Here is a 27,828-nt window from a genome sequence, read left to right as displayed (position 1 = left end):
CATCTAGATGCCTTTTAAATGTTGCAATTGTACCTACCTTCACCACTTCCTCTGGCAGCTCATTCCATATATGCACCACCCTCTGTGTGGAAAAAGTTGCCCCTTAGGTCTCTTTTATATCTTTCCCCCCTCGCTCTAAACCTATGCCCTCTAGTTCTAGACACCCCCACCCCAGGGAAAAGACCTTTGTCTATTTACCCTATCCATGCCCCTCATGATTTTATAAACCTCTAAGGTCACCCCTCAGCCTCCACTCCAGGGAAAACAACCCCAGCCTATACAGCCTCTCCCTATAACTCAAATCCTCTAACCCTGGCAACATTGTTGTGAATCTTTTCTGTACCCTTTCAAGTTTCACAACAACCTTCCAATAGGGAGGAGACCAGAACTGCCCCCGCACCCCCCCCCGCCCCGCCCCCATGACTATCTTTCTCCTAACTGACTGCACTCTGTGTGCTAAGATCCAAACCTCCCGAGAAGGGTGATGCTGTTATAATCTAATGTACTGATGTAAACATTGCAGAGGCGGAGCACTAGCTCTCAGCTGCCATCTAATGTGTTCCCTTGGGCCACATGAGACCATTGTACCAACAATAGTCACTGACCTCTGGTGATTCTTTTCTCTTCCATCCCCGCCACGTTCCCCCACCCGCATTCCTCGCTGCAAGCTGATAATCCCTCAACTGTGCACAACTCATTGCTACCTCTTCCTGAAAATCCACAAACAGGACTGCCCAGGTAGACCCATTGCATCAGCCTGCTTCTGCCACATACATCTCATCTCTTCCTATCTTGACTCAGTCTTTTCTCTCCTGGGGTCCATTTCCTGATGAAGTAAATCCATGATTCCTCTGACATTTCATGCTAGGTTTGAAATTTCCAGTTTGCAAGCTCCAGCCACTGCTTCTTTACTATGGATGTGCAACCCCCTTACCCTTCTGTCCCCTACTAGGATGTCTCAGGGCTGCCCACTTTTTCCTGGAGCAAAGGCTGAACAGTTCCCACCCACCACCACCACCACCCTCCACTTGGTCGAGCTCATCCTCACCCTCAACGATTTCTCTTTTAACTCCTTTCATTTTCTTCAAGTCAGAGAGGTGGCCATTGGTACTCGCATCGGCCCCAGTTATGCCTATCGTTGGAGGGGTACGTGGAACATACCATTTTCTAGTCTTATTCTAGTCACCACCCACAACTCTTTCCTTGATATATCAATGATATAATTGGTCCTGCTTCCTTCTGTATTCAGGAACTGGAAGAATTCATTGGTTTTGCTTCCAATTTCCACCCCGTCGTCACTTTCACCTGGTCTATCTCTGACTTCTCCCATCCCTTCCTTGACTTCTCCCATCCCTTCCTTGACTGCTCCCATCCCTTCCTTGACTGCTCCCATCCCTTCCTTGACTGCTCCCATCCCTTCCTTGACTGCTCCCATCCCTTCCTTGACATCTCTGTTTCCATCTTTGGGGATAGACTAGCCACTATAAACCCACTGACTCTCACAACTACTTGGGCTATACTTTCTTGTGCCCTATTTTCTGTAAAGACTCCATTCCATTCTCCCAGTGCCTCCCTCTCTATCGCATATGTTCCAATGAGGCCAACTTCGACAAGGGAGCCTCCAAAATGTCCACCACCTTCTCAACCGAGGATTCCACAGCACTGTTGTTGACAGGGCCCTCAACCGAGTCCGACCCATCTCCTGCACTTCTGTCCCTGCCCCTCTTCTTCCCTTCTGTAACAGCGATAGGGTTCTCCTTGTCCTTACCTACAATCCCACCAGCATGTACATACAGGTCAGCTGCCATTTTGCCACCTCCAGCAAGATGCCACCATGAGAGAGAGAGAGAGACACTAAAATAAGACGTATCATGGACAGTGAGGAAGGTTTTCAGAAATTGCAGCAGGACCTTGAACAGCTGGGCAAGTGGGCTGAGAAATGGCAAATGGACTTTAATAAAGAGAAGTGTGAGGTCTTGCATTTTCGCAAGTCAAATCAAGGCAGGAGCTTCATAGTGAGTGGTAGTGCCTTAAGGAGTGGATTGGAACAGGAGACCTTGGTGTTAAGGTGCATGGTTCTCTGAAAGTGGAGTCACGGGTAGACAGGGCAGTGAAGAAGGCTTTTGGCACACTGGCCTTTAGTCAAGGCATTGATTGTAGAAGTGGGTAAGTTATGTGGCAGTTGAACTGGTTAGGCTGCACGTGGAATATTGTGTTCAATTTTCGTCACCTTGCGATAGGAAGGATGTTATTTAAACTGGAAAGAGTGCAGAAGCAATTTACAAGGATGTTGCCAGGACTCATGGGCTTGAGTTATAGGGAGAGGTTGGACAAACTAGGACTTTTCGCTTTAGAGCGTAGGAGACTGAAGAGGGATCTTGTAGAAGTGAATAATATCACAAAAGGCATGGATAGATGAATACAGTCAGTCTTTTTCCCCAGGCTTGTGGAATTGAGGAATAGAGGGCATCAGTTTAAGGTTAGTGGGGAAAGAATAAAAGAAAACCTGAAGGGCAACTTTTTTACACAGAGGATATACACATGTGGAATGATCTACCAGTGGAAGTGGTTGAGGCGGGTACATTAACAACATTTAAAAGGCATTTGGACAAATAAATGGGTAGGAAAGGATTAGAAGCCTGTGACCAGTGGAGTGCCACAAGGATCAGTGCTGGGCCCTCTACTTTTTGACATTTACATAAATGATTTGGATGTGAGCATAAGAGGTACAGTTAGTAAGTTTGCAGATGACACCAAAATTGGAGGTGTAGTGGACAGCGAAGAGGGGTACCTCGGATTACAACAGGATCTGGACTAGATGGGCCAATGGGCTGAGAAGTGGCAGGTGGAGTTTAATTCAGATAAATGCGAGGTGCTGCATTTTGGGAAAGCAAATCTCAGCAGGATTTATACACTTAATGGTAAGGTCCTAGGGAGTGTTGCTGAACAAAGAGACCTTAGAGTGCAGGTTCATAACTCCTTGAAAGTAGAATCGCAGGTAGATAGGACAGTGAAGAAGGCATTTGGTATGCTTTATTGGTCAGAGTATTGAGTACAGGGGTTGGGAGGTCATGTTGCGGCTGTACAGGACGTTGGTTAGGCCACTGTTAGAATATTGCTTGCATTTCTGGTCTCCTTCCTATCGGAAAGATGTTGTGAAACTTGAAAGGGTTCAGAAAAGATTTACAAGGATGTTGCCAGGGTTGGAGGATCTGAGCTACGGGGAGAGGCTGAACAGGCTGGGGCTGTTTTCCCTGGAGTGTCGGAGGCTGAGGGATGACCTTATAGCGGCTTACAAAATTGAGGGGCATGGATAAGATAAATAGGCAAAGTCTTTTCCCTGGTGTCGGGGAGTCCAGAACTAGAGGGCATAGGTTTAGGGTGAGAGGGGAAAGTTATAAAAGAAACCAAAGGGGCAACCTTTTCACACACAGGAATGAGCTGCCAGAGGATGTGGTGGAGGCTGGTACAATTGCAACATTTAAGAGACATTTGGATGGGTATATGAATAGGAATGGTTTGGAGGGATAAAGGCCAGGCGCTGGAAGGAGGGACTAGTTTGGGTTGGGATATCTGGTTGGCATGGACGGGTTGGACCGTAGGTCTGTTTCTATGCTGAACATCTCTATAACTCTAAGGATATGGGCAAAGTGCAGGGAAATGGGATTAGCGTTGATTGACATTTTGGTTGGCATGGACGGGATTGGGTCAAAGGGCCTGTCTCCATATTGTACAACTCTGACTCTGTCTCAGGCTTGCTGCAGTGCCCCAGCGAAGCTCAGCCCAAGCTGGAAGAACAATACCTCACTTTCCACTTGGACCCTACAGTCTTCTGGACTTAGTATGGAGTTCAATAATTTTTGAGGCTGCCTCAGAGGTCCCAGAGAGACTCTTCATACCAATCTTCAACCAATTTGATTCGCTACATGTGATATCAAGCAGTTTGGAGGCACTGGGTCCTGACAATATTCTAACAATACCACTGAAGACTTTGTTCCATAACTTATCACATCTTCATTCAAGCTGGTCCAGTAAGCTACACACATTGTCAGCTAGCTGGTAATGTGTAAAATTTTTCATGTTTAATCTCGTACACAAAAAGCAAGACACGTGGAACATAGAACAGTACAACACAGTGCAGGCCCTTCAACCCATGATGTTGTGCCAAACATTTATCTTAATCTAAGATCAACTTAACTTACATATCTCTAATGTCTCTGACTCTGCTACCACTCCTGTAGACAAGCAGGATGCTGGAAGAGCACAGCAAGCCAGGGCGCATCAGGGAGGTGCAGAAGGCGATGTTTTGGTTGTAACCCTTCTTCAGGCCTCCTGATGCTGCCTGGCTTGCTTTTTTTCTTCCAACCTCCTGCCTGTCTACTTTGGATTCCAACATCTGCAGTTTTTTTTTGTCTACTACCACTGCTGGCAGTGCATTCCACACACCCACCATTTTCTGCATAAAAAATGTATCTTTGACATCTCCCCATACACTCCTTCAAACACCTTACAATTATTACTCCTCGTGACAGCCATTTCTGCCCAGCGGAAAAGTCTCTGGCTATCTACTCTATCTATGCCTCTCATTACCTTGTATATCTCTATCAAGTCACCTCTCTCCCTCCTCCTTTCCAGTGTGAAAAGTCCTAGCTCACTCAGCCTCTCTTAATAAGACAAGCCATCCAAACCAGGCAGCATCCTGGTAAATCTCCTCTATACCTTCTCGAAATCATCTACACCTTTCTATAATGAGGTGACCAGAACTGGACATAATATTCCAAGTGTGGTCTAACCAGTGTTTTATAGAGCTGCAGCAAAACTTCACTGCTCTTAAAACTCAATCTTCCTGTTAATAACAACCAAATCTTTTTAGCAACCCTATCAACTTGGAGGGATCTATGTACGTGGATCCCAAAATCCGCTGCCAAGAATCCTGTCTTTCACCCTGTATTCAGCATTAAATTCGACCTTCCAAAATGAATCACTTTGCATTTATCTAGGTTGAACTCCATCTGCCACTTCTCAGCCCAGCTCTGCATCCTGTCAATGTCTTGCCTGCAAAAGCCCTCAACACTATCTATAACACCACCGACCTTTGTGTCTTTGGCAAACTTAATAACCCACCCTTCCACTACTTCATCTCAGTCATTTATTAAAAACTACAAAGAGCAGAGGCCCACTTGCTATCCTTTTTCAGCCAGCCAATTCTATATCTAGATTGCCAAAATTTCCTGTATCCCATACCTCCTAACTTTCTGAATGAGAGTATCATGGGGAATCTTATCAAATGCCTTACTGAATTCCATATACACCATATCCACTGCTTGACCTTCATCAACTTGCCTCATCATGTCTTCAAAGAGCTCAATAAGGCTTGTGAGGCATGACCTGCCCCTTTCAAAGCCATGCTGATGATCTCTAGTCAAGCCTTTTTTTTTCCAAATAGTCTATTTGGGTGGCATGGTGGCTCAGGTGTTAGCTCTGCTGCCTCTCAGCACCAGGGGCCCAGTTTCGATTCCAGTCGGTCTCTGTGGTGTTTGCACATTCTCCCAGTGTCTGTGTGGACTTCCTCTATGTGCTCCGGTTTCCTCCAATGTGCAGGTCAGTTGAATTGGCCGTGCTAAATTGCCCATAATGTTAGGTGCATTATAGTTGGGGTAAATATAGGGTAGGGGAATGGGTCTGGGTGGATTAATTTTCGGATAGGTGGAAGTGTGGACTTTCTGGGCAAAAGGGTCTGTTTCCATGCTGTAGGAATCTAATTTAATCATAAATCCTGTCTCTCAGAATCCTTTCCAGTACCTTGCTTACCACAGATATGTTACTGACTGGTCTGTAATTTCCAGGGATTTCCCTATTTTCTTTCTTGAAACTGAGGAACAACATTCGCCTCCCTCCTATCATTCAGTACTACTACAGTGGAGAGTGACTGTGAAGATCATCACCAGAGGCGCAGCAATCTCATTCCTTGCTTCCTGTTGTAACCTTGGATATACCTGGTCCGGCCTGGAGATTTATCTATCTTGATGCTTCCCAGAATTTTCCGCATATCCACTTTCTTAATGTTAATCCATCCAAGCCTACTAATCTGATCCATGATGTTCTCACTCTCAACAAGGTCCCTCTCTCCCTAAACCTCATTTCGGGCCTCCTCTACCTCTTCAAACTCCAGGCACAAGTTCCCTCCAGTATCCCTGATTGGCCCTACTCTCTCTCTGATCATTCTGTCATACCTCAGTAATTGTAGAATCCCTTTTGGGTTTTTCTTAATCCTTCCTGCCAAGGCTTTTTCATGCCAACCCCCCCCCCCCCCCCCCCCCCCCCCCCGGGGCTCTCCTCAGTCCATTTTTGAGTTCTTTCCTCTTTATCCTGTAATTCTGTGAAGCTGTGCCAGATTCTTGCTTCCTCAACCTTAAGTAAGCTTCCTTCTTCCTCTGGATGAGATGCTTCTCTTCTCTTGTCATCCTACACTTTACCATTACCTGCCTGTCTCACTGGAACAAAGTTATCCAACACTCCTATCAAATGCTCCTTAAACAGCCTCCACGTTTCTGTTGTGCATTTCCCAGAGAACAATTGTTCCCAATTTATACTCCACAGCTCCTGCCTAATAGCAGTATGATTTTCCCTCTTCCAATTAAATACATTCCCATGATGTCTGTTCCAAACCCTCTCCATGGCTATGGTAGAAGTGAGGAAGTTGTGGTCACTGTCATCAAAATGCAGTCCCACCAAGAGATCTGGCTCATTGTCTAGAGCCACATCCAGTATGGTCTCCCCCTTAGTCAACCTATCTACATATTGAGTCAGGAATCCTCCTGACAAAATCGGCTCCATCCAGATCATCTGCACTGAGGAGGTACCAATCAATATTGGGAAAATTGATGTCACCCATAAAAACAACTATTACATCTGCACCTTTCCCAAATCTGTTGTCCAATCTGTTCTTCCATCTTTCTGCTGCTATTGAGCGGGGCGGGGTGGGGGTGAAGGGGGGGGGTTCTATAAAAAACACCCAATAAAGTGACTGCACCTTTCCTGTTACTGACTTCCACTCTTACTGACTCAGTAGATAAACTGAGCAGCACGGTGGCACAGTGGTTAGCACTGCTGCCTCTCAGCGCCTGAGACCCGGGTTCAATTCCCAACTCAGGCGACTGACTGTGTGGAGTTTGCACATTCTCCCCGTGTCTGCGTGGGTTTCCTCCGGGTGCTCCGGTTTCCTCCCACAGTCCAAGGGTATGGGTGGGTTGCGCTTTGGCGGGTCGGTGTGGACTTGTTGGATCAAAGGGCCTGTTTCCACACTGTAAGTAATCTAATCTAAACCTTCCTCAGCAACCACCTTATCTGCAGCTGTGATGCACTCTCTAATTATTAATGCTACTTCCTCCTCCCCTTTGACTCCCTTTCCTGTACTTTTTAAAAGATTTATACCCTGGAACATTCAGCAATCATGCCCCTGTAAAATCCATGTCTCTGTTATGGCCAAAACATTGTAATTCTAAGTACTGATCCATACTCTAAATTTATCACTTATTGCTGACTCTTAATCTAACCTGATCCATCACCAACCCCATCTATCCATTCTTAACATGAAGCAAGTGGCCCTGTAAATAGTAGATGCATTGATGGTCATCTATTAAGATTTTACACTTATAGGGTACTTAATGTAATCGCATGATTTTTAAGAAAGGGAGACAAAACTGAATTCTAGACTGGCTCGCCTGACATTGGTAGTAGGAAATGCAAGAGTCAATGATAGATTTGATAGCAGATCACTTTGAAAACAGTGACAGGATTAGAGTCAACATGAATTTATGAATGGGAAATCATGCTTCACAAATTTACAGGAATTTTTCAAGGATGTAACTAGGAAAGTTGATAAGCGGGAAACTGTGGGAAGTGGTTTACTTGGATTTTCAGAGAGCTTTTGATAAGGAGCACATAAGAGATAAGAGTATAAAACTAAAGCACATGGGATTGGGTCTAGTGTACTGACATTGACAGAGAAGTAGTTGACAGTCAGGAAACAGTAGAAATGAATGGGTTATTTTACAAGTGACAGCCAGTGACCAGTAGGGTATTGCAGGGATCAGTGTTTACGTCCCAGCTATCCACACTATATTAATGATTTCGATGAGGGACCTAAATCTAAAATCTCCAAGTTTGCAAATGCTGGATGGGAGGTTGACCAAATGAGGATGCAGAGATACTTCAGTGTGCTTTGGACAGTTTGAATATATATGCAAATGCATAGCAGATGAAGTATGATATGGGTGAATGTGAGGCTGTTTGGTAGCAAAAACAGGGAGGTGGATTATTATGATGATAGATTGGGAAAGGAAAGGTGCAACGAAACCTGGGTGTCTGTATGCACCAGTTGCTGAAAGTAAACATATAGTTGCAGCAGGCGATGAAGAAGGCAAATGCTATGTTGGCCTTCGTAGCAAGAGGATTTGAGTAGATGAGCAGGAATGTCTTGCTCCAATTGTATAGGGCCTTGATGATACCATTCCTGGAGTAGTGTATGCAGTTTTTGTCTCCATATTGGAGAAAAGATGTTCTGTCTCTGGAGGGAGTGCAGCAATTTTCTTTTTACTCTCATTCCCTTTGTGACTCTTGCCCAATGTCATATATCTATGTCCTTTTGTCCTTGTTCCAACAGTTAGTGGAAACCGTTTTGTTTTATTGCTTACCTTATCCAAGTTTCATGCACCTCCCTTCAATCTCCTTTGGTCCAAGAAGAGCAACCCATTTCTTTCTAATCTAAAACCCATTTCTTTAATGTAACCTGACAGGGATGGGGATTTTACATATAAGCATTCTGGTAAATCTCCTCAGCATCCTCCCAAACAGACATGTATCTTTCCTGAGGTAATCATAAAACTCTTGTGGCCTAACTAGAGCTTTATAAATATTCAACTTAAATTACCTGCTTTTGTTCTCATTGCCTGTATTTAAGACCCTCATGATCCCACATACTTTGCTGAATGAGCTTTCAAAGGTCTGGTTACTTTCAAAGATTGATGCACATAAACCCTAGATCCCTGTACTAGTCAGTGTTATTTACAGTGATGCCTCCATAGCACATCTGACCAAGTGCATCATCTCCCACTCCTCTTTATTAAATTTCATCAGATCATTCTGCTAGCCTATCTATACCCTACTGAGATTAATTAGTACTATGATGCATGTTAGACTTGATATAAGATAGAAATGATGCAGCAGTTATAGTTAACATCAGAATTTATGTAATGTAGAGATTGAGATGTTGGCAGGAACAGTATTAAATCTGAAGTTTGCAAAGGTGTGGATGAGACAGATAGGATTAGAAAGTCATTAAGCTGTAGAGAATTTGTGCAAAGTCATGTGCTTGACTGACATTTATGTTCAAATACAGCTAGTGAACTTCACTATGAAATGGCACTTGTTATGTCCTAGCATCTCCTAACATTTTTGTTGTCCACTCCATTTGAAAACAAAGTTCAGAATTGTACATCACCTTTAAAAGAAGTGGATCTGATGGACCCAATAATCTATAGCTTCTAGATTGAGAGGTGGAATTGAAGATGGTTATTGATTTAAGGGAGAAGAAAAGTTCTGCAGGTCTGAATTTGCAGTATCTAAGGAGTGTTATCACAGTCCATTGAAGGCACAAAAACTAAGCATCTAGTTCTACAGAACTGTTTTCCCATTGGGTCCAAACTCAAAAGGAGCACAGTCAAAAGTGCATTGCATAGTATCTGATATCTTATAATTTGGCACATTAACCTATGTGAAGTAATTTTATAAATTGAAAATTTGTCTTTATCTTTTGATTTTGCATTTGAAGTTGCATCACCCTCTCCACATCTCCTCTTTATATAAGTTCCTATGTTAACAAATTATTTGACGTTGGATTTTGTAGGGTCTATTGCAATTTGTCCAGGCACAGTGCTGTTTCTCCAGTGTCCCATCCTCTGCTGTGTCTGAAGGTACCAACTTATGTTTTAATTTCATAGATTCCATAACTTACTTATATTTAGCCAAAGTCAGACATCACACAACACCAGGTTATAGTCAATAGGTTTATTTAAAATCACAAGCTTTCGGAGTACTGCTTATTTGTCCAGTTTAGTCATGTAGGTATTCTGCACCCTATGAATCTAGGCCCCACGTGTTGACATGACATTCAACCATGCGAGTCTCACAGTCAAAGCCTCAGATGTTTTTGTTGAAATCAATAGTGTTACAGAGGCTATGGTTAACACACCTGGAATAATAATGAAATATGTAACAGAGATTTGTGGGTTAGTAACCTGATAAATTGGTTTAGTTGGTAGAACATTAGTCTTCAAATCAGAAGACAAATGCTCCAATCCCAATCTGTGCTGGGGGATTTGCCTCATTATCAAAGTTCCTGCTGTTGGATAATTCCCTCCTTATCCTTTTACATAGATTTGAGTACCTAGAGTCAGTATTGTCCTTGATAATCAATTTAATGTATTCTTGTCTGAACAATAACTAAATACCCAACCAACCACAAAGAGTAGTGCGCATTAGCTCTATTTCGGAGACTTGTGTGTAAATATTAGTGAGAAATTATCAAGATGACGTCCATAACTCTGTGTAACCCATGTTTCACAAGTAATTAGAGGGTTCTTTTTTGTTACTTCAGTAAAAACGTGACATCTGTCTTGTATCATTTGTGTTTATGGTTGTTTTCCTGCCAAGTACAACCATACCTCTTATTTTACAGTCGACAATTTATTTCAAATAGTTTGCCAGAAGTGAGAGACTTTGTACATTTTCACACAAGACAGCTACTTCCTATTTGTGCTGCTTAAATTGTGGCCCTGTTGGAAACAATTCTGTGATGCATGCATTCAGAGAACTCCTGTTGTGATAAAAGCATGTGTTTCAGAACCTTTCATCATCAGTGTGGAGAAGGGTTTTGGAGAACATGACAAGAGAAGGCAGGATATGTTTAAAGGGCACAATTTAATCAGTCCTTCCCATGTTGCTTGTTAAAAATGAAAGCAATGTAAAAGCGCATTAATATCCTACAAGTAACCTTAAATGAAACTGGGTTTCATATACATACTAATGATCCTATTATAATATTTGTAGATATTAGTGAATTTCCCATTACGCTCTGCCCAAAAGTCCTTTAACTTGTTATTCATCTCATTGATGTTTGTGGACTCTTCTAAAGGTACCTTATTTATCACAACTTCGTACTTTAAAGTAATTAATGATTGGGAGATGCATTGAGATGTTCTATAAATCCAAATATGCTGTTTTACAAACTGGGGTATCTGAGAGAGCCCCAGTTTTCCTGTAAATTAATACCACAAAACAAGCATTGATGTGGAAAGCTCATTTTGTTTCAGGCAACTGAGGCTAAGAGCCCAGTGAAGCTCCCCTCAACCAGACCATCGTCTGCAAGTGTGACAAAAACAGCTAGCAACACTACTGTTAAGAGCAGTACAACATCATTGCAAAAGATGTCAACTGCTCCTGGGTCCACTCAGAGAAACAACATGCTGTCCAACCCTAAAAGACCAACATGTACGTATTGATATCTTGAAGTCACTGCAATGTGAAAGGACAGTGTAATGAGTTAACTGGCGCTGTACAATCTTTTATGACACGAATTCCAATATGTCCTGCATAGAATATTTATGAGCAAAAATAGTTTCATGTGAAATAAGTTTTAGGAATCATGACAGAAAATGCTAGAAATACTCGGCCAGTCTGGCAATATATCTTTGGAAAGAACATCGGAGTTAACATTTCAGGCAATGACCAGTTGATTTCAGGTTATCAGCCTGAAGCATTAACACTGTTCCTTTTTCTGCCTGACTAGATAAGTGCTTCTTGCATTTTCTTTTTAATTTCTAATTTTCTGTTTAAATGTTTTGGTGGGCATATGTTCGTAATTTTATACTAATTGTTAATTGCATGCGGAAACGTTTCAATATCCCTAGCATGGGAAATGCAAAAATGTTCATATAGTAGAAATAACCTTTTGAGGGGCTGAGATGAGGGAACTTATTGTTGCCTTTGATTATGCCACACTGACTTGAGCGTACCATGTGCCTCAATGAGAAAAAAATTCAAACCTAACATCCTTCATTTTAAATACAAAAGAGGACCTTTCCTTCAGAAATATGCGATCAGTTGTATTAGTCTGATATGCTTTATCCAAATTTTATTATCCATCTCCCAATCAAACAGTGGAATCATAACCTTCTGTGTTAATCTACTTATTTGTCATAATGTAGATGTAATGCATCAAGCAGGTTCATGTGTTGGTAATGAAGCTGAAAGTTGTAGGTCAATTAGGTATTTGAAACAATCTGTTCAGTGTTTTAACACAGTTCTGGAGTAAGTGGGGCTTTAACCTGTCTCTCCTGTCCCAGCAATAGGGGCATTACCATTATACCCCAGAAGCTCAAGATCAACCTCCTTAACCTCACTTCACACCATTTGATCATGTAAGAGAGTCCTAAATGTAGTGGAAGAACCACTTTTCCTGGTAAAGAAAGAAACTTTAAATGACAAAAAGGAGATGGGATATCAAAGTAGCCAGTAGCTGTTAAAGAGCATGTGTCAAGCCAGTAGTAATTAAATTATTGTAACTCTTCAAATTTTTTTTCAGCTATCAAGACTGAACCCAAGTCTGCAGAGATGAGGAAGTCTCTGTCTGCAAAATCACCCTTGGGTAATGTGAATTTTCACTGCTATTAGTTTTGTTATTGCTTTTTGACCCAACTAAATCCAAATTTTGCATTTTCTCACAAATATCCTCCTTTTAACCCTCCACTGAAGCAATGAAATCTTTGTTTTGAATGCTGTCTCATGTGTACTAATTGCCCAACAGTATCTGATCTAAGTGAGCCTGAACAGTGTTTTGGAACACTCTCCAAATCATAGTTGCTATTTACAACTGAATCCAATGTCAATACATGCATGTGTTCCACCACTGTTGCTAGTCAGTGATCAAAAGTCAATCTTGTCTTGCTTTCCCCACCACCCAACAGTGCTAAGATAAGTTGTGCTTCCTTAACTTCCTTAACTTGTGCTATGATCAATTATTGACTATACTTCTCTCCAACACAGGGCCAACTAATAGCAAAGATGAGATACAACCTGAATTCTAATCCTATCCATTGCGTTGCTGAACCATAAAATTAGATGAGTCATTAGAATAGTCTAAATCTGCTTGACACATAGATATATGTCAATTGTAATCAGTGACTTATTAGGAGGTAGATGTGGGGAATGAACTTAGACTTGATTCTTTCCTTGGAACAATATTTGGTTATTTGATGCAATCACTCTTATTTAAATGTCTTCCTGTGCCAAAGCAAAGCCATGTTTAATCCTCAAATAGGCTTAATGATGTCACAAAGTAGAGAGCTGGTGATTTTATCTTTGGTGCAGAACTGATGAAGGGATATGAAATAATATATTTTGTTTAAATTTTGGGATCAAAGTATTCTGCTGTCTTTGTAATACTGTTAACTTGTGGATTAATTTTTTACTTTTTCTTAATCTGTCAGAGACATTTCAAATTTTAGATCAGCTTGGCAAAGGAAGTAGTGACATTTGTTAAGAGAATATCCTGATTTTTTTTTTGTTTTGCCTTAGGTGAGACAGGTCGTCCAAAGACTGCTTCTTCAACCTCTATTAAGAGCACTGGTACTACTCCAAGTACACCAAGCACCCCAATGGGTGCCAGTACCCCTGCAACACCATCATCCAACACCTCTCGGCCACCTAGAACATTGGCATTGAAGACAACAGCTGCTTCAGAGGCAAAGAGAGTTGCACCCATTCCCCGTGCTCCTTCAAAACCCACTGTAGCAACAGCTCCAAAGCAGCTACGACCAACGAGTGCTCCAGCGCCAGACCTAAAAAATGTCAAGTCGAAAATTGGATCCACAGATAATATCAAGCACCAACCTGGAGGAGGGAAGGTAAGAGTTTGTCTGTTTTATTGGGAGGTTAAAAAAACAGTAAGATTTTGATTGCACTGCCTGTTAACCCAGTCTAATTATGGTTATAAGAAAACAAATACTACAAACTTGAAATGAGATAACATGTCTGGTAAATTTAAGCCACCTGGCAGAACAAAAATTCTTTCCTATAACCCACTAATTTCCATGCATGAAAATAAAATGTTGCATTTAAATAATGCCTTTTGTTACCTCAGGATGTCACAAATAATTAAGTGCAATCACTGTTGTAGAAAATTTTGATGTCTGCTGAATTTTATAAATTGTGTATATTTTTACATTATGAACAGTTAAATATTTAGAATAATTTCCATAGCATGAATTTCTTGTCCACTTCCCACTACCTTTTCATTTTTGTTTTGACATGGTGACAAGAATGGTGCACAGTGCAGGTATTCTTAAAATATGCCTGGCGAGTAACCTGTAGATATTTAATTTAATTATACTTATGGAAAAGGGAAGAAAATGATCTTTGTCAACATCTGAAAGAGGAGAAGACCGCATTGGTCTGACATGAAGGCACAACCCTGTTGTGATTACCTTAGACTGAAGACTGGTGAAGGTTATTACTTAAGATGTTGTCTCTTTCCATCCAGACACTGATTTAATCTGCAGCCTTTTTTGGCATTTTCTGTATCTAATTATAATTTAACTGAACTGAGCAGAGTGATGCAACTTGTCATGGCATTATCCTGACACAGAAAAGCTTTGGCCAAGATTGAGGTATATTCACTATTATTAGAGTTTTAAATTTCTTTGAGGTCCCCAAACTTAAATACAGATAAAAGGTTCCAGTGGATTGGAAAAATGCTATGTAACACCCTTTTTTTCAAAAAGGGAAGGAGGCATAAAACAGATAACTGCAGACCAGTTAGTTTAATGTCTATCATTGAGAAATTGTTAGAATCTATTATTGAGTCACAGTCTTAGAAGTCTACAGCATACTAAGAGGCCCTTCAGCTCATTCACTAGTCATTCCCTACACTAGTCAAAAATAACTACCTGACTGTTTGTTTGTTTGTTTTAATCCCACTTTCCAGCACTTGGTCCATAGCTTTGTATGTCTTCATATCACAAGTGTATATCTAAATTCTTCTTAGATTTTATGAAGATTTCCCTACATCGATCAGCCGTACAGGCTGTAAGTTCCAGATTCACACCATCCTCGGGGTGAAAAACATTTTTCCTCTCATCTCTTCTAAACCTCCTGCCCTTTACCTTAAATCTGTGCTCCTTGGTCAGCAATTCCTTCATTAAGTGGAAACTCTTCTTCCTATCTATGCTGTCTGTGCCCTCATTATCTCTCATATCTCAATCATGTCTGCCTTCAGTTTCCTCTGCTCCACAGAAAACAACCCCAGTCTGTCCAATCCACTTATCCAAACATTAAGAAGGAAATATTAGAACATTTGGAAAGTCAAAACACAGCCCATTTGAGTCAGTGTGGTTTTATGACGAGTAAATTGTGTTTGACTAATTTGCTTCAGAGTTCCCCAGAGATGTAACCAGCAAAGTGAATAATGGAGATCCTGTAGATGTAGTAGATCTGAACTTCCTGAAAGCATTTGATAAGGAGCCCCACAAAAGGTTAATATCCAAGATAAGATCACAGGAGGTGAGGGATAATTTATTGGATAAGGAATAGCTAATCAACAGAAAGCAGAGAGTAAGGCTAAATGGGTATTTCTATGGTTGGCAAGGTATAACTAGTGGAATATCACAGGATTCGGTCCTCACGCCTCAACCAGTTGCAATCTGTATTAATGACTTGGATGCAGGAATAGAATGTACTGTAGCCAAATTTGCAGATGGCTCTAAAGAATAGATTAGATTAGATTCCCTTCGGCCCAACCAGTCCACACCAACCCTCCGAAGGGTAACCCACCCAGACCCATTTCCCTCTGACTAGTGCACTTAACACTATGGGCAATGTAGCATGGACAATTCTCCTGACCTGCACATCTTTGGACTATGGGAGGAAACCGGAGTACCTGGAGGAAACTCACGCAGACACAGGGAGAATGTGCAAACTTCACACAGACAGTCGCCCGAGGCTGGAATTGTACCTGGGACCTTGGTGCTTTGAGACAGCAGTACTAACCACTGAGCCACCATGTCGTCCTGTAATTCTCTGTAACTCCCCTCCTGACATCATCTTCAAGACACAAGTCAGGACTGTGATGGAATACTCTCCACTTGTCTGATGAGTACAGCTGTAACAATGCTGAAGAATCTTGACACCGTCCAAGACAAAGTAGTCCACTTAATTGACAATGCATTCACAAACATTCCCTCCTTTCACACCAACATATGATAACAACAGTGTATATTGTCTAAAAAAGTGCACTGCAGAAATTCATCAAGGCTCCTTGGAAAGTTCTTTTCAAGCCCACAACCATCCAGGAGAAGAAAGATCCCCCTCAAAATCATTGACAGTCATCCCAGTGTTCAGTGGAGGTGGATCAAAGTGCTGGAATCCTATCACAAACAGCAATATAAGTATGCAAGATATACTGCAGTGTTCAAGAAAAAGCTCACCCCATTTTTTTAAGGTCTATAGACATAGGTCCAGAAGTAGGTCATTCAGCCTGTTGAACGGCAATGCAGACTCAATGAAATCATGACTGTTCTGCTAATCTTCAACTCCGTTTACCATAGGCCTCAGGAGGGCCTTTTAAAGTTTCCAGAACAAGTAATAGGACAGAGAGTATGGAAATGGTCAGGAATCTAACTTCAGGCACAGCAGATAAGGGGACAACTGTGAGAAAGGGGCAGTCGCTGCAGGATTGAGGATGTTGTACTTAAATGTGTGCAGTATTTGAAATATGTTAAATAAGTTTCTAATGTAGAATTGAAATTGGTGGATACAATGTTGTGGGTGTCATAGAAATGTGCTGCAAGGGGGATCAGGACTGGGAATTAAATAGCCAGGGGTATGCATCCTATTGAAAGGAAGGGCAGAGGGATGGGGGTTGTCTTATTAGTAAGAAATGAAATGAAATTGATAGCAAGAAGCTGTATAGGGTCAGAAGGCATAGAATCTTTGGGGCAGAGTTGAGGAACCATAAAGGAAAAAAAGACCAGGATGGGAGTTTTGTCAAGGCCCTCTCATCAGTAGTCAACATGTGGGCAGAAAATAAATTGGGAGATAGCAAAGACATTTCAGAAGGCACAATTACAGTAAGTATGATGGACTTTAATATTCAGGTGCACTTGAAAAATCAGGTTGATAGCAAATCTTAAAAGGAAGTTGAGATGTCTGTACAATGGTTTTTTTAAGAGCAGATTATGGTGGAACCCACTAGGGAGCAGGCAATTCTGGATTCGCTGATACACAGTGAGGCAGCCTTGATTATGTAGCTTAAGGTGGAGGAATCCCTAAGGGACAGTGACCACAATGTGACAGAATTCATCCTGCAGGTCTTGTGACACTTTAGTAGTCCCAACCCTTTCAATGGGAGGCCCTAGTTCAACTCCCACCTGCTCTCAGATGTGTAATGACACCTCTGAACAGGTTGATTAGAAAGATAGGTTGAAAGGGAGAAGCTCAAATCTGATGTAAAAGCTATAGTAATTAAGTAACTACAAATACTTGGAAGAGGTGCTGTCAAGTTAGAACATAGAAAGATACAGCGCAGTACAGGCCCTTCGGCTCTCGATGTTGCGCCGACTGAATCCTACCTAACCTACACTAGCCCAATAACTTCTAAATGCCTATCCAATGCCCGCTTAAATGACCATAAAGAAGGAGAGTTCACCACTGCTACTGGCAGGGCATTCCATGAACTCACAACCCGCTGTGTAAAGAATCTACCCCTAACATCTGTCCTATACCTACCACCCCTTAATTTAAAGCTGTGTCCCCTAGTAACACCTGACTCCATTAGCGGTAAAAGGTTCTCAGTGTCGACCCTATCTAAACCCCTAATCATCTTATACACCTCTATCAAATCTCCCCTAAACCTTCTCTTCTCCAATGAGAACAGCCCCAAGTGCCTCAGCCTTTCCTCATAAGATTTTCCTACCATTCCAGGCAACATCCTGGTAAACCTCCTCTGCACTCGTTCCAATGCCTCCACATCCTTCCTATAGTATGGCGACCAAAACTGCACACAATACTCCAGATGAGGCCGCACCAGAGTCTTATACAGTTGCAACATGACCTCAGGACTCCGGAACTCAATTCCTCTACCAATAAAGCCCAGTACACCATATGCCTTCCTCACAGCACTATTTACCTGGGTGGCAACTTTCAGAGATCTGTGTACATGGACACCAAGATCCCTCTGCTCATCCACACTACCAAGTAGCCTACCATTAGCCCAGTAATCCATCTTCTTGTTACTCCTACCAAAGTGAATGACTTCACACTTAGCTACATTGAATTCCATTTGCCACATTTCTGCCCAGCTCTGTAACTTATCTATATCCAGCTGTAACCTACCACTTCCTTCCTCACTATCCACAACTCCACCGACTTTTGTGTCATCCGCAAACTTGCTTACCCAGCTTTCAAGCCCTTCCTCTAGATCATTTATAAAGATAACAAAAAGCAATGGTCCCAAAACAGATCCTTGTGGTACACAGCTAGTAACTGCACTCCAAGATGAACATAGTCCATCAACTACTACCCTCTGTCTCCTTCCAGCCAGCCAATTCCTAATCCAAACCTCTAATGTATCCTCAATGCCATACCTCCGTAGTTTTAGCATTAGCCTACCATAGGGAACCTTATCGAACGCCTTACTAAAATCCATATACACAACATCTACTGCTTTACCCTCATCCACTTCCTTAGTCACCTTCTCAAAGAATTCAATAAGGTTTGTGAGGCACGACCTGCCCTTCACAAAACCATGCTGGCTATCCTTGATCACGTTATTCCTATCCAGATGTTCATAAATCTTATCCCTTACCATTCTCTCTAAGACTTTGCCCACCACTGAAGTCAGACTCACTGGCCTATAGTTACTAGGGCTATCCCTACTCCCTTTCTTGAACAAGGGGACCACATTCGCTATCCTCCAGTCCTCTGGTACTATTCCCGTTGACAATGACGACATAAAAATCCAGGCCAATGGCTCTGCTATCTCCTCCCTAGCTTCCCATAGGATCCTAGGGTAAATGCCATCAGGCCCAGGAGACTTATCTATTTTCATCCTCTCCAATATTCCCAGAACCTCTTCCCTGCATATTTCCAGGCCATCCATTCTAATCATTTGTGACTCCATATTCACATCAGCAACAGTGTCCTGTTCCTGAGTGAATACTGATGAAAAGTATTGATTTAGTGTCTCTCCAATCTCCTCCGCCTCCACACACAACTTCCCACTACTATCCTTGACTGGACCGATACCTACCCTAGTCATCCTTTTATTCCTGACATACCTATAGAAAGCCTTTGGGTTTTCCCTAATCCTACCAGCTAAAGACTTTTCATGTCCCCATCTCGCTTCTCTTAGCTCTCTCTTTAGATCCTTCCTGGCTACCTTATAACTCTCTATCGCCACAACTGAACCTTCACGCCTCATCTTTACATATGCCGCCTTCTTCCCTTTCACAAGGGATTCCAATTCCTTACTAAACCACGGCTGCCTCACAAGGCCCTTTACGCCATGCCTGACTGGTACATACTTATCGAGGACACGTAGTAGCTGCTCCTTGAACAATCCCCACATCTCATTAGTGTTCTTCTCTTGAAGCCTGTTTTTCCAATCCACACATCCTAAGTCATGCCTCACTGCATCATAATTTCCCTGCCCCCAGCTATAACTCTTGCCCTGCGGCGCACACTTATCCCTCTCCATCACTAAAGTAAAAGTCACCGAGTTGTGGTCACTGTCCCCGAAGTGCTCACCTACCTCCAAGTCTAACACCTGGCCTGGTTCATTACCTAGAACCAAATCCAGTATAGCCTCACCTCTTGTTGGCCTGTCTACATATTGTGTCAGGAAACCCTCCTGCACACATTGGACAAACACCGACCCATCTAATGAACTCGAGCTATAGCTCTCCCAGTCAATATCTGGGAAGTTAAAGTCCCCCATAACAACCACCCTGCTACCTTCACTCTTTTCCTGAATCATCCTCGCAATATTATCCTCTACTTCTCTAGGACTATTAGGAGGCCTGTAGAAAACACCTAACAGGGTGACCTCACCTTTCCTATTTCTAACCTCAGCCCAAACTACCTCAGATGGCAAGTCCTCTTCCATCGTCCATTCCACTGCTGTAATACTATCTTTGACAAGTAATGCCACACCTCCCCCTTTTTTACCCCCATGTCTGATCTTACTAAAACATTTAAACCCTGGAACCTGCAACAGCCATTCTTGTCCCTGTTCTACCCACGTCTCTGTAATGGCCACAACATCGAAGTCCCAGGTACCAACCCACGCTGCAAGTTCACCTACCTTATTTCTTATACTTCTGGCATTGAAGTATACACACTTCAATCCACCCTTCTGTTTACAGGCACCCTCCTTCGAGATCGCTGCATTATTCATAACCTCCCTACACTCAAGGTCCTGTACCCTAAAGCTACAGTCCAGGTTCCCATGCCCCGGCGGAGTTAGTTTAAACCCTCCCAAAGAGCACTAGCAAACCTCCCCCCAAGGATACTGGTGCCCCGCAGGTTCAGGTGTAGTTGATTGGAAGGGGAGACTAGCAGGGAAGACAACAGCAATAACAGATGCTTTTGAGGGTAATTCGGGAGAAACAGCAGAAATTCATCTAAAGAAAGAAAAAAATAGTAAGGGGAGGATAAGGCAGCCATGGCTGACCAGGGAAGTCAGGGACAGCCCAAAAGCAAAAGAAGAAGCATACAATGTGTAGAAGATTAGTGGGAATCCAGAGGATTGGGAAGCCTTGAAAACCAGCAGAGGACAATTAAAAAAGCAGCGAGTCGGGGGGAAAAGATGAAATATAGCAGTAAGCTTTAGCTAATAATATAAAACCTAACATAACCAATGTTTAATGCAGTTCCAGCATAACCTTTTTATTATATACCTTGATTAATAAAGGCAAGTCTCCAATATTTCTTCTTAACCATCTTGTCTAGTTATGCTGCCAACTTCAGGGATCTTTAAATGTGCACATTGAGGTTCCACTGATTTTAGTACTTTCAAGATTTCAACCAAGATTTTTTTAAAGAAATATAAAAGGTGAGAGAGAGGAAAGAGGACTGCTAGAAAATGTATCTGGAGATGTATGAACTGAATAAATACTTTGCATCAGTCTTCATTCATGGTGGAAGACACCAATTGCATACCAGAACTTGCAAGAGTCGGGGCAAAGATGAGTGCAGTAGCATTTGTTAAGGAGAAGGTCCTTGGAAAACTAAAATGTCTGGATGTCAGACTGGATGGACTATAACCAGGGTTCCAAAGGAAATCGCTGAGGAGATTGTGAAGGCATTAACAGATTTAAATAAGGTCCCTCATGGCATATTACTAAAGAAAGTGACCTTGAGATCCAAGGCATAGTGACATATTGGATTCAAAATTATCTGAGCCACAAAGCAGAGGGCGATTGTATAGCAGGCTATTTTTGTCACTGTGAGGCAGTTTCCAGTGGGGTTCTGCAGGGCTTGGTGTTTGTCATGTCCATAAATGATTTGGTGTTGAATGTAGGATTGTGATCAAGAAGCTCATGGAGAGTAAGAAAATCTGTAGGGTAGTAAATACTGAGGAAGATCACCATAAATTGAGGGTATCAATGGATTGCTCACGTGGACACTTTAGTGACAAATGGAATCCAACCCTTAAAGTGAGAGGTAATGTACTTGGTGGATAGCTAACAAGGTAAGGGATTACACTACAAGTGGTTGAAATCTTGAAAGTACTAAAATCAGTGGAACCTCAATGTGCACATTTACAGATCCCTGAAGTTGGCAGCATAACTAGACAAGATGGTTAAGAAGAAATATTGGAGACTTGCCTTTATTAATCAAGGTATATAATAAAAAGGTTATGCTGGAACTGCATTAAACATTGGTTATGCTACAACTAGAGTAGTGTATGCAGCTCTGGTCACCACATTCTTCCTGTAATGTGACTGCTAGATAGGATACAGAGGAGATTTACCAGAATGTTGCACAAGGTAGAGGATCTGACCTCTGAGAAAAGACCGGGTAGGCTGAGATTGTTTTCCTTGGAGCAGTGAAGATGAAAAGGGGGTAGAGGTGAATAGGATTATTAAGAAGCTTAAAAGTATGTATTAGGAAGGCACTATTTCCACTGTTAAAGAGGTCAATAATAGGAGGGAATAAATTTATGGTAAGAGATAGAAGGCCAGGAGGAATGCTGAATTATTTTTTTAAAACTCAGAGGGTGGGAGGAATCTGGAAAATTCACTGCCTGAAAGAATGATGGAGTCAAAAACTCATAATATATTTTAGATGTTCACTTGTTTTAGGCCAACAACTATAATTTGGGATTTATGTAGTCATATCTTTAATGAAACATTAGGCCAAATAGATTCCTCCTAGGCTGTATACATGAGAGAAGAGTAGGTCCAGGACAAGTATTGTAAACTGAAACGGGAATTATGAGGACAAATGTGAGATTGCTAAAATGGACTGACAAATTAGCTAAAGAGATAGGTCGAGAGAAATGTAGTAGCAAACGTTAAAAAGGGATATTTCAAAATACATAGAACTGATATAGAATGAAGAAAGTTTACAGCCCAGGAACAGGCCTTCAGCCCTCCATGCCTAAGCCAATCCAAATCTACTGTCTAAACCTGCCACCCAGTTCCTAAGCATCTGTATCCCTCTGCTCCCCACCTATTCATGCATCTGTCCTATCACATCTTAAATGAATCTACCGTGCCTGCCTCTACCACCTCTGCTGGCAACGCGTTCCAAATGCCCACCACCATCTGTGTGAACTACTTGCCATGTGTATCCCCCTTAAACTTTCCACCTCTCACCTTGAAAGCATGACCTCTTGTTATTGAATCCTTCAACCTAGGAAAAAGCTTGTCTGTACCAACCCTGTCTCTACCCTTCATGATTTTGTAAACCTCACTAATTCACCCCTCAATCTCCTTTTTTCTAATGAAAATAAACCTAACCTATTCAACCTGTCTTCATAGCTAGCACCTTCCATACCAGGCAACGTCCTCGTAAACCTTCTCTGCATCCTCTCCAGAGCGTCCACATCCTTTTGGTAATGTGGCAACCAGGACTGTACACTGTATTCTAAATACAGCTGAACCAATGTCTTGTACAATTTTAACATGACTTGTCAGCTGTTATACTCAATACCCTGTCCAATGAAGGCAAGTATACTATATGCCTTCTTGACCACTCTATCCACCTGTGCAGCAACCTTTAGGGTACAATGGACCTGCACTCCCAGATCTCTCTGCCCATCAACTTTTCCCAAGGCTCTTCCATTCATTGTATAATTCGCTCTCGACTTAGTCTTGCCTAAATGCATTACCTCACGTTTGTCTGGATTGAAATCCATCTGCCACTTTTTCACCCAACTCTCCAGTCTATCTATATCCTCCTGTATTCTTTGACAGTCATTTATGCTTTCTGCTACTCCACCAATCTTCGTGTCATCTGCAAACCTGATCAGACCAATAGTGCCCTCTTCCAGATCATTTATATATATTACAAACAACAGTGGGCCCCAACACTGACCCCTGTGTAACATCACTGGTCATCTTTTTCCATTTCGAGAAACTCCTGTTGCTCAACCAGTTCTTAATCCACCTAGCTAGAACACTCTGCACACCATGTGACTTCACCTCCATAAGTCTACCATGGGGAGCCTTCTCAAACATCTTACTAAAGTCCATGTATATGACATCAACAGCCTTTCCTTCATCTATCGACATGGTCACTTCCTCGAAGAACTCTATTAAGTTGGTAAGGCACAATCTCCCCACACAAGACCATGTTGCCTATCACTGATAAGCCCATTCTTTTCTAAATATAAATAGATCCTATCCCTCAGTACTTTCTCCAGCAACTTTCCCACCAATTGACGTCAGGCTCACTGGTCTGTAGTTACCCAGAATATCCCTACTACCCTTCTTGTGTAGGGTGCCAAAGTGAGCAACCTTCCAGTCCTCCGGCACCTCACCTGCATTTAAGAATGCCACAAAGATATCTGCCAGGGTCCTAGCTATTTCCCCTCTCGCCTTTCTCTGCAACCTGGGATCAATCCCATCCGGTCCTGGGGATTTGTCCACCTTAATAACCTCTATCCTACCCAACACATCTTCCCTACTTATGTCAGTGTGATCCAGACTAATCAAACTTCTCTCTCTCTCTCTCTAATCTCAAGATTCTTCATGTTCCTCTCCGTGAACACTGATGCAAAGTAATCATTCAGCACCTCACCCATTCTCTTAGGTTTGATGCACAGCCTTCCTTCATTATCCTTTAGTGGACCAATCCTTTCTCTGGTTACCCGCTTCTTGTATAAGAATAATTATATAATAATAAGGAAGCATATGTAAGGTATAGACAGGATAGATCGAGTGAATCCTTAGAAGAGATTAAAGGAAGTAGGAGTATACTGAAGAGGGAAATCAGGAGGGCAAAAAGGGGACCTGAGATAGCTTTGGCAAATAGAATTAAGGAGAATCCAAAGGGTTTTTACAAATACATGAAGGACAAAAGGGTAACTAGGGAAAGAATAGGGCCCCTCAAAGATCAGCAAGGCAGCCTTTGTGTGGAGCTGCAGAAAATGGGGGAGATACTAAATGTGGTTTAGGGTGAGAGAGGAAAGATATAAAAGAGACCTAAGGGGCAACCTTTTCACGTAGAGGGTGGTACGGGTATGGAATGCCAGAGGAAGTGGTGGAGGCTGGTACAATTGCAATATTTAAGAGGCATTTGGATGTGTATATGAATAGGATGGGTTTGGAGGGATATGGGCCGGGTGCTGGCAGGTGGGACTAGATTGGGTTGGGATAATTGGTCAGCATGGACGGGTTGACCGAAGGGTCTGTTTCCATGCTGTACATCTCTATGATTCTAAAATGCATTTGGATTCTACTTAATTCTGCTTGCTAAAGCTATTTCATGACCACTTTTAGCCCACTTGATTCCTCATTTAAGACTTGTCCTACTCTTCCGATATTCCTCCAGGGCCTGTTCTGTTCTTAGCTGCATAGACCTTATGTATGCTTCCCTTTTCCTCTTAGCTAGTTGTTAAATTTCTCCTGTCATCCACAGTTCATGAATCTTGCTCTTCCTATCCTTTACCTTCAATGGGACATGCACTATCTGTAAGAATAATAGGGTAGCTATGGTAGGGGCTTTTAAAATTCCAAACATTGACTGGGACTGCCATAGTGTTAAGGGTTTAGATGGAGAGGAATTTCTGAAATGTGTACAAGACAATTTTCTGATTCAGTATGTGAATGCACCTACTAGAGAAGGTGCAAAACTTGACATACTCTTGGGAAATAAGGCACGGCAGGTGACTGAGGTGTCAGTGGGGGAGCACTTTGGAGCCAGCGACCATAATTCTATTCGCTTTAAAATGGAAATGGAAAAGGATAGACCAGATCTAACAGTTGAAGTTCTAAATTGGAGAAAGGCCAATTTTGATGGTATTAGGCCAGAACTTTCGAAAGCTGATTGGAGGCAGATGTTCGCAGGTAAAGGGACGGCTGGAAAATGGGAAACCTTCAGAAATGAAGTAACAAGAATCCAGAGAAAGTATATTCCTGTTAGGTTGAAAGGGAAGGCTGGTAGGGAATTCTGGATGACTAAAGAAATTGAGGGTTTGGTTAAGAAAAAGAAGGAAGCATATGTCAGTTATCGATAGGATAGATGGATGAATCCTGAGATGAGTGTAAAGGGAGTAGGAGTGTACTTAAGAGGAAATCAGGAGTGCAAAAAGGGATCATGAGATAGCTTTGGCAAAGAGAAATAAGGAGAATCCACAGGGTTTTTACAAATATATATTAAGGACAAAAGGGTAACTAGGGAGAGAATAGGGCCCCTCAAAGATCAGAGCTGAAAATGTGTTGCTGGAAAAGCGCAGCAGGTCAGGCAGCATCCAAGGAGTAGGAGAATCAACGTTTCGGGCATGAGCCCTTCTTCCTGAAGAAGGGTTCATGCCCGAAATGTCGTTTCTCCTGCTCCTTGGATGCTGCCTGACCTGCTGCGCTTTTCCAGCAACACATTTTCAGCGCTCCAGCATCTGCAGTCCTCACTTTCCACTCAAAGATCAGCAAGGCAGCCTTTGTGTGGAGCCACAGAAAATGGGGGAGATACTAAATGAATATTTTGCATCAGTATTTACTGTGGAAAAGGATATGGAAGATATAGACTAGGGAAATAGATGGTGCATCTTGCAAAATGTTCAGATTACAGAGGAGTAAGTGCTGGATGTCTTGAAACGGTTAAAGGTGGATAAATCCGCAGGACTTGATCAGGTGTACCCGAGAACTCTGTGGGAAGCTAGGGAAGTGATTGCTGGGCGTCTTGCTGAGGTATTTGTATCATTGATAGTCACAGGTGAGGTGCCGGAAGACTGGAGGTCGGCAAATGTGGTGCCACTGTTTAAGAAGGGCGGTAAGGAACTATAGTCCGGTGAGCTGACATCAGTGGTGGACAAGTTGTTGGAGGGAATCCTGAGGGACAGGATGTACATGTATTTGGAAATGCAAGGACTAATTAGGGATTGTCAACATGGCTTTGTGCATGGGAAATCAAGTCTCTCAAATTTGATTGAGATTAAAGAAGATTGATGAGGGCAGAGCAGTAGATGTGATCTATATGGACTTCAGTAAGGCATTTGACAAGCTTCTCCATGGGAGACTGATTAGCAAGGTTAGATCTCATGGAACACAGGGAGAACTAGATTTGGATACAGAACTGGCTCAAAGGTAGAAGACAGAGGGTGGTGGTGGAGGGTTGTTTTTCAGACTGGAGGCCTGGGACCAGTGGAGTGCTATAAGGATCGGTGCTGGGCCCTCTACTTTTTGTCATTTACATAAATGATTTGGATGCGAGCATTAGAGGTACAGTTAGTAAGTTTGCATATGACACCAAAATTGGAGGTGTAGTGGACAGCGAAGAGGGTTACCTCAGATTACAACAGGATCTGGACCAGATGGGCCAATGGGCAGATGGAGTTTGATTCAGATAAATGAGAGGTGCTACATTTTAGGAAAGCAAATCTTAGCAGGACTTGTACACTTAATGGTAAGGTCTTATGGAGTGTTGCTGAACAAAGAGACCTTGGAGTGCAGGTTCACAGTTCCTTGAAAGCGGAGTCGCAGGCAGATAGGATAGTGAAGAAGGCATTTGGTATGCTTTCCTTTATTGGTCAGAGTATAGAGTACAGGAGTTGGCAAGTCATGTTGTGGCTGTACAGGACATTGGTTAGGCCACTGTTGGAATATTGCGTGCAGTTCTGGTCTCCTTCCTATCGGAAAGATGTTGTGAAATTTGAAAGGGTTCAGAAAAGATTTACGAGGATGTTGCCAGGTTTGGAGGATTTGAGCTTTAGGGAGAGGCTGAACAGGCTGGGGCTGTTTTCCCTGGAGTGTCATAGGCTTGAGGGGTGACTTTCTGGAGGTTTACAATATTATGAGGGGCATGGATAGGATAAATAGACAGTCTTTTCCCTGGGGTCGGGGAGTCCAGAACTAGAGGGCATAGGTTTAGGATGAGAGGGGAAAGGTATAAAAGAGACCTAAGGGGCACCTTTTTCACGCAGAAGGTGGAACGTGTATGGAATGAGCTGCCAGAGAATGTGGTGGAGGCGGGTACAATTGCAAAATTAAGAGGCATTTGGATGGGTATATGAGTAGGAAGGGTTTGGAGGGATATTTGCCAGGTGCTGGC

General features: G+C 42.4%; 1 protein-coding gene across 5 annotated transcripts in view; it reads left to right on the top strand.

The window, feature by feature from the left end:
• Window positions 1-27,828, top strand: part of LOC132815046 (microtubule-associated protein 4-like) — a 426,923-nt gene that overhangs the window by 350,023 nt on the left and 49,072 nt on the right. For all 5 annotated transcript variants that reach the window (XM_060823717.1, XM_060823718.1, XM_060823719.1 and 2 more), the window contains 3 exons: window positions 11,373-11,550; window positions 12,644-12,706; window positions 13,636-13,964. In XM_060823717.1, coding sequence (XP_060679700.1) covers window positions 11,373-11,550; window positions 12,644-12,706; window positions 13,636-13,964 — 570 coding nt within the window. The remainder of the gene's footprint in view (window positions 1-11,372; window positions 11,551-12,643; window positions 12,707-13,635; window positions 13,965-27,828) is intronic.

This window comes from Hemiscyllium ocellatum, chromosome 4 (assembly GCF_020745735.1).
Source record: "Hemiscyllium ocellatum isolate sHemOce1 chromosome 4, sHemOce1.pat.X.cur, whole genome shotgun sequence".
Taxonomy (NCBI): domain Eukaryota; kingdom Metazoa; phylum Chordata; class Chondrichthyes; order Orectolobiformes; family Hemiscylliidae; genus Hemiscyllium; species Hemiscyllium ocellatum.
Note: the sequence above shows the minus strand (reverse complement) of the source record. Positions and strands in the feature narration are given on the sequence as shown.